Source organism: Capsicum annuum, chromosome 4 (assembly GCF_002878395.1).
Source record: "Capsicum annuum cultivar UCD-10X-F1 chromosome 4, UCD10Xv1.1, whole genome shotgun sequence".
In the NCBI taxonomy this organism is placed as follows: domain Eukaryota; kingdom Viridiplantae; phylum Streptophyta; class Magnoliopsida; order Solanales; family Solanaceae; genus Capsicum; species Capsicum annuum.
The window spans coordinates 173,412,672-173,419,713 of NC_061114.1; the positions used below are offsets into that span (position 1 = coordinate 173,412,672).

General features: G+C 32.9%; 2 protein-coding genes across 2 annotated transcripts; one reads left to right on the top strand and one right to left on the bottom strand.

Moving 5' to 3' along the window:
• Positions 1–2,594: 2,594 nt before the first annotated feature.
• On the top strand, positions 2,595–6,697 carry LOC107867702 (pentatricopeptide repeat-containing protein At3g21470-like). The gene is made up of 2 exons (XM_016714068.2): positions 2,595–5,651; positions 6,010–6,697. Exon 1 carries the CDS (start codon positions 2,774–2,776, stop codon positions 4,424–4,426), a length of 1,653 nt encoding a protein of 550 aa, XP_016569554.2. The 5' UTR covers positions 2,595–2,773; the 3' UTR covers positions 4,427–5,651; positions 6,010–6,697.
• On the bottom strand, positions 4,467–6,435 carry LOC107867703 (psbP domain-containing protein 4, chloroplastic). The gene is made up of 5 exons (XM_016714069.2): positions 5,992–6,435; positions 5,562–5,665; positions 5,304–5,415; positions 4,909–5,136; positions 4,467–4,823 (listed from the first exon to the last, which is right to left on the bottom strand). The coding sequence occupies exons 1-5, from the start codon at positions 6,317–6,319 to the stop codon at positions 4,759–4,761; spliced, it is 837 nt and encodes a 278-aa protein (XP_016569555.2). The 5' UTR covers positions 6,320–6,435; the 3' UTR covers positions 4,467–4,758.
• Positions 6,698–7,042: the final 345 nt, after the last annotated feature.

The following is a 7,042-nucleotide window of genomic DNA, read 5'->3' on the forward strand; positions in this document are numbered from 1 at the left end:
AAGGTGGATGTGAAGGACATTATAGAGTTAAAAGGTGGATGTAAAAGGTACTTCCTCCGTTTCATTTTACTAGTTCCAAATTGAGATGATATATTGATTAAAAAATAATTAATAACATGACTAATTTATCATAATACCTTATTAAATGATGTTTAAATTTTAATTTAAAAAAATAATTAATGCAAAGAATAAAATATGAAAAAAAATTTGTCTCTTCTTAATTTGTGAAAGATGACAAGTAAAATAAGAAATCAAATTAAGAAATTTAGGACAAGTAAAATAAGACGAAGGAAGTATTATAAAGCCAAAAGGTGAATTAAGGACATTTTTACATCATTTTCAATAGATGAAAAGATTTTAGACCCTTTTCGATTAATTATATAGATAATTTATACCTTTTCACTCTATTTAGGCAATTACATAGAGTAATTTGAAATAAATAAGGGCCATAAATTTAACTAAAAATTACCTATATATACAAGTTAAAGTTACATAATTACATTAAATCTCAAATTGGTAAAGTATTTATAACAATCTCAAAATAATTATAAAAATTCCCTTATTTAGTAATTTCTCTCTCCTTAAAATCAAGCAATCATACTTAGAGTTTACCATTGTAAGTTTTCAAACATTAATTGAACTTATTGATTTCATTCATTAATTTTTGATTTTTTTTTAACTTCACCAAATCAGAAAGTCATAGACTTGTTGAGAAAACAAAGGCAAAAAAAAATGGCAAAGAATTATCAGAAGTTTCGAAAATCTCAATTGGGTCATCATCATCATCAGTAGAGCACAACGGGGTGGAACATGCCACGAAAAATGAATCTTGTGAACAGAGCACAACGACGTTTATTCAAACAATTGAATCAATGAAATCACTTACTCAATCTTCTATAAGAATCTAAATCATAATTATTTGATTATTTAATGTTTGTTTATATTATTCTATTTCTGAAAAGGAATGATCTTGCTCCATTTTATATTTTTTTAATACTCTTTCAAAGATTTTATTTTGTAATATCAAATTCTTTCAATATTCTCGGATCTAACTTTATGTTTCAAAGATTCTATTTTATATGTTTCAGTATTTTGTCTAACTTTATGTTTGTTTTTTGTTGAAACAGGCTAGCTTTGTGGTTGCAAAGATAACTGCAATTTGTACATCGAGGCTATTCAAAAGAATAAGTGATTTGCTACTATGGGAAAAAATTACTTGTCATCGCGTCCAAAGATGTAAATTTTATACATCATACATTACTTTATTTAACACACTTATGTATAATGTAAGTTTTTGTATATATAGAAGAGGCTATTTTTGTATTTAGTTGAATTATACAATTATAATCTATGAATTTTGTATAAGATTACATTATACATTCTAACAAGTTTATAGATAAATACTGTATAATGTTAATATTTTATATGTATGGTGTAACATTATACATTCTTGAAGTTTTTATTTGAAGTATAAAATATAATATATCAGGCATTATACATTAGTTATTTGGGAAAACTAATGTATAATATAAGTCTAATGATATATATTTTCAATATGTTATACATTAGAAGTTCTTATTACATTTGTTGTGTTTTATGTTGTATTTTACAGTTAAAAAGTCTTATTTTTGTATAATTTTTCATTATATCTTCTATCAAGTTTATAGGTCATACATATTTAAAGTGAAAAATTTAGATGTGTAATAGAACATTATACATTATTGCAGTTTATTTTTAAAATATATAAGTTGCTCTTATACTTATTCTAATGTATAATATAATCCTGAAGATATATATTTTAATATGTTATACATTAAAAGTTCTTATAAGATACATTTAATGCTTTATGTGATATTATACTGTTAGAGAGTCTTATTATTGTATAAATTTTCATTATACCTTCTATCAAGATATATAGGTCATACATGTTTAATGTGAAAAATTTAAATGTGTAGTATGACATTAGACATTACTGCAGTTTATTTTTCAAATGTATAAGTTGCCCTCATACATGTGAAATTGTTATGTATTTTACTTTAATTTTTTTATGAACTTCGTCAATATTCAATTCCATCGCGTTCGTAACAATCAATTTCAAAAAGTTAATACTTTTCGAAATAATAATTGCATCACTTTTATAGAATTGATAAATGATTTTCGACTCCCAAATTTCGAAATGACGCAACAATATGAAGATGTTCATATTTTTTTGTTGAGAATTAAAGAAAGACGAAGACGGTTTTTTGTTTTTCAAAAACGTCATTAAAAATGAGGAAAACTATCAGTAATGTTTAAGAGTTTTTTTGAATTTAAATTTCAGTTATTTTATTTAATCATATAAAATATAATTATAGGTAATTAATGATTTTATTTAAGGGAATGAAAGATTTTATCCGATTACTCTTTACATGAAAGTAGAAGATTATGTTTTATCATCTTAACTTAAATATCTTAATATAGCATTAACTGTTTTATCATATATTTCAGTTATGTATGATGAACAGCCAAATATATGAGTATATTTGTAATATTCAGAAGAGAAAAAATTAGAAAAAATTTTACATAATTAGTTTCAACATAACATACGGGACATTTATGTTGTTTATGCAAAATTTAATTACCAGAAAACATGACTAAAATTGGAAAGAGCCGTGTTTTGCTTGCGAGTCCAGCTAGGAACAATTGCAAGAGCCAATGGGTCAGTTTTCGCATAACTCCACTAATTACATGAAGCAATAAGTATCAGATAACCTATCAACCAGGATCGGAATAGATGATAGGAGGAAATCAACTCGTATATCAAAGTTGTGGATTTTGTTCATTGAATAATATCACGAACCCACTAAGAAATTGGTCTTACAGCATAAAGAGCTCCATAGCTCAACAAAAATTCAAAGAAGCCCTTCTAATATACACCCATAATCGTATTAATGGAAGTTCAGTAATGGGTGTTGTTCCTTTAGTGCTAAAGGCATGTGCTGCACTTTCACTCCTTAGCCTTGGCAAAGCCTTACATGCTGAATCAGTGAAATCAAGATTTGATTATAATGTAATGGTGGGGACTGCATTATTAGATATGTATGGAAAATGTGGCGAAATTCGCAGTGCCCGTAAAGTGTTTGATTATATGCCTGAAAGAAATGTGATTACTTGGAATGCTATGGTCGGGGGTTATATGAAAAGTGGTGATGTAAAGACTGCATTTTTATTGTTTGAGAATATGTCTGAGAAGACGATTGTGACATGGAACGAAATGATTTATGGGTACGCGAGAAATGGAGATATCGTGATGGCAAGGAGGTTTTTTGATCGGGTAAAAGATGAGTTGAGGAATGTTGTGACATGGAGTGTGATAGTTGATGGGTATGCTGGTAATGGGGATATGGATGCTGCAAAGGAACTGTTTGAGATGATGCCAAGAAGGAATTTTTATGTATGGTCGTCGATGATTTCTGGTTATTTTAAGAAGGGTGATGTTAAGAGTGCCAAGGGTATATTTGATAGGATGACTACGAAGAGCTTGGTGAATTGGAATTCATTGATATGTGGTTATACACAAAATGGGTTGTGTGAAGAAGCCTTGGAAGCATTTATCAAAATGCAAGATGAAGGTCTTGAACCAGATGAGGTTACTGTAGTTAGTGTTTTATCGGCTTGTGCCCAGTTGGCGGTATTGGAAGTTGGCAAGGATGTACATGAAATGATAATTCGTAAAGGGATTGAATTGAATCAATATGTTCTTAATGGGTTGGTTGACATGTACGCAAAATGTGGGGATTTACGTAACGCCAAATTGATATTTGAAGGAATGAAAGTTAAAAATGCTGCTGCTTGGAACTCACTAATAGCTGGTTTTGCTAACCATGGCCATTGTGCGGAGGCAATTAATTTTTTTGAGAGAATGGATAGTTCAGGGGTGAAACCTAATGATATAACATTTCTTTCAGTTCTATCGGCTTGTGCCCATGCTGGATTTGTGGAGGAAGGTTTAGAGATTTTCTCCAGGATGGAGAAATATGCACTGACACCGAGCATCAAGCATTATGGTTGTCTTGTTGACCTTTTGGGAAGGGCAGGAAGACTAAAAGAGGCTTGTGACTTGATAAAAGGGATGCCTGTCACACCAAATAAAACAGTTTTAGGGGCTCTGCTTGGAGCATGCTGGGTTCATTCGGACACAGATGTCGTGGAAAAACTTCTGAAAGAGGTCAGAAAATCGAACTGCAGTAGCGATTCCAGAGATGATGCACATTATGTGATTCTTTCTAATATATATGCTGCTGCTGAAAGATGGGAGAAAGCTGAAAGGATGAGGTTTGCCTTGTCAGATAAAAGGTCTCAAAAGACACCAGGGTGTAGTGTGGTCATGCTTGATAGACCAGAGACTAGTATGCAAGTATTGCCAGAGAAAACTTCTAAGACATGATACTAACTCTAGCCAAGTGGACAATATGAGGTGATTGTCGTGACAATCAAACAAGAGTTTTTAATTCCTGATGCAGCAATCAGTCCAGAAGAGGTACCTTCTGAAGACTTATAATATTGGTAGGGTAAACGGTTTACAATAATCATTCGTAGCTAAAATTTGTTACAAAATTCAATCCAGAGGAAATTCTCCTCTCATATATTTAACTGTATGTTCTACTAGAGGTGATGTGTCTTCTTGTAAGTAGTTATGGTTATAGTGACCATCTTCTTCCTTGGCGTTCCACTTCTGTTGCGGTGCTATCACGCATGGGGTAGACCATAGATGTGTAATCAGACAACCCTGAAAGACTCAGCAATCTTTCTCAAATCTTTGTAATACCTTTTCCATTGAAGACCTGTGCAATCACAGCAAGTTGAAGGATTTGAACAATTTAAAATAGCAGATATTCTGAAGATAGAAAGCGTGGATTTGATTCTTACCATTTCCAGTAACATTGAACAAGTATAAGCGATTTCCAGCGGCTGTTGCTGTGATCATTACATGTGGCGGCTCTAATTCAAACTGGTAATATGTTCTTCCCAAATGCTTTGCTACTTCAGATCTTAAGACTTTACCTTCAACATTCTCTCCAATAACTTCAGGCCCAAATGCGCTAATCACTTTATCAGGAGGTCCAATTTGTTCTATGGTAGCTTCTTCACCAATATCTGAGTCATATTTTGAGTAGAATACCACCAAAATTGAATCCGTTAGAGACAAATTGAGTTGATTATATTTATTTGCCCCCATGTTTTTTACATATTCATCCCTATGTTCACCTAAGATCACTCTTTCAGTACTAGAATAGAAGGAAGAAAAAATATGAGATGCCCACCATCTGAAAATCTTTTAACAGGAGCCACAATTACAAAGATTCTCCCTTCTTTTGGATTCGCAAATCTCAAGTCAATCTCTGTACCACCTAGATCAGCAATTGACACAGGGACCTGTTCAACAGGTGAAAACATTAAAAGTGAACCTGAGTAAGGTATGTCCAATCATGCCCAAGTTGATTAGTATCAAGCTCAAAGGTAATTTCTCTGACATTGTCAACTACTGATACACATGCAGTTTTGACTAGATGGATTCTTACCTCTTCCCAATTATCAGGCACGGAAAAAGTGTAAGGAATCATGGGACTCCATCCAACACCATGTCCACCTGATTTCTCATCCGGTCTTCGGTATGTCCTCCAACCTGCCTGAGCAATCTTTTCCTTGTTAAGATGAACATTTACTTGGAAAAAAGAAAAGTACAAATGAAAAAGACTCTAAGAATTCAATTATGTAAGCAAGTCTTGTAGGATTTATGTGTTTCTGATAGAATCACTCGCTGTCAACTGTTCTTTAATTACGTGAATGTAGTGTTTCTACATGCATTTTCCAGCCTAGATGCAAACTTTTGTTGTAATCTGATGTTATGAGCAATACCATCTGACTTAGTAAGAGTACTAATTGTCCAAGTTTTCCTACATCACTCATGAACATGTCTATAAGTTTACTGCAGTGTTATATGAGACTAACCTTCTTCATCTGGTTCAGAAAGTCCAGGAACTCTCCCTGCTAGAAGACCTTGTTTAACTACAGCAGATCCCTCTCCAGGAAAACCAAGCAGTACTGATGAAATCAAAGAAGCACCAGATACAATAGCTGACCTCCTATTCAACGAGCCTGCAGATTTCTCACAATCCCGATTCACTGTAACATCTTCTTTAGAACAAGCAGCAGCTTTAATTCTTGAACACCCTTTTTCTGGAACACCACGAGGAACCACATGGTGAGAGGGATTCACCTGTCTGCTCAGGTTGTTTTTCCATGAAAGGCAGCTGCTGCTGTATACAAATGTCCCCATTTCCCCCCAACCAAGAAAGTAGGAGAAAGAAATGAGGTTTATGGAATTTTTTCTATTCAATATTGAGGAGATCCAATATGGGAAATTTCAGATACTTGGTTTCAGATTGAAGCCTCTTTGATTATGCTGTCGGGCTTTAAACTTATGAATTCTTCCTGGTAAAGTTAAAATTGCTTTGATTGGGTTTACACCTAGCAAAAGCTGAGGTCCACAGGGTTTGGAATGTCTTGAGATTTTTGTGGTTGTGGTGTCACTTAATAGAAGATTTGGTTTTTGCTTCATCGCATAAAATTCTTGAAGGGTCTGGCATTGCATGTTACCACTTGTCACTTGCTGCTCACTAAATTAAATAAAAGTGAAGACCACATTTTGGAGTTATTCACTTAAGCAATTGCTTTACTTGAGAACAACTTTTCTATCTTCATAAGATAAAGATAAGGTATGCATATACAAAATTTTCTATAAACTTTATTTGTGGAAGATCCTCTGCAGACTTTACTTGTGGAAGATTCTCTACAGACTTTATCTTCGGAATTACATTTGGTAAGTTCTTCTTGTTGTGTCCCTTAAGCTGTCACGTAAATGAAGAGAGTTTTACACATTGTAGACTGCAAAATTTTGGCTCAGATCGATGAAAAATGTCGTAATGAATTGAAAGAGAGTCGGACAATCATGAACGCACGGCTGTTAATTGTTCTTTGAAACCACAACTTACCGAATTGA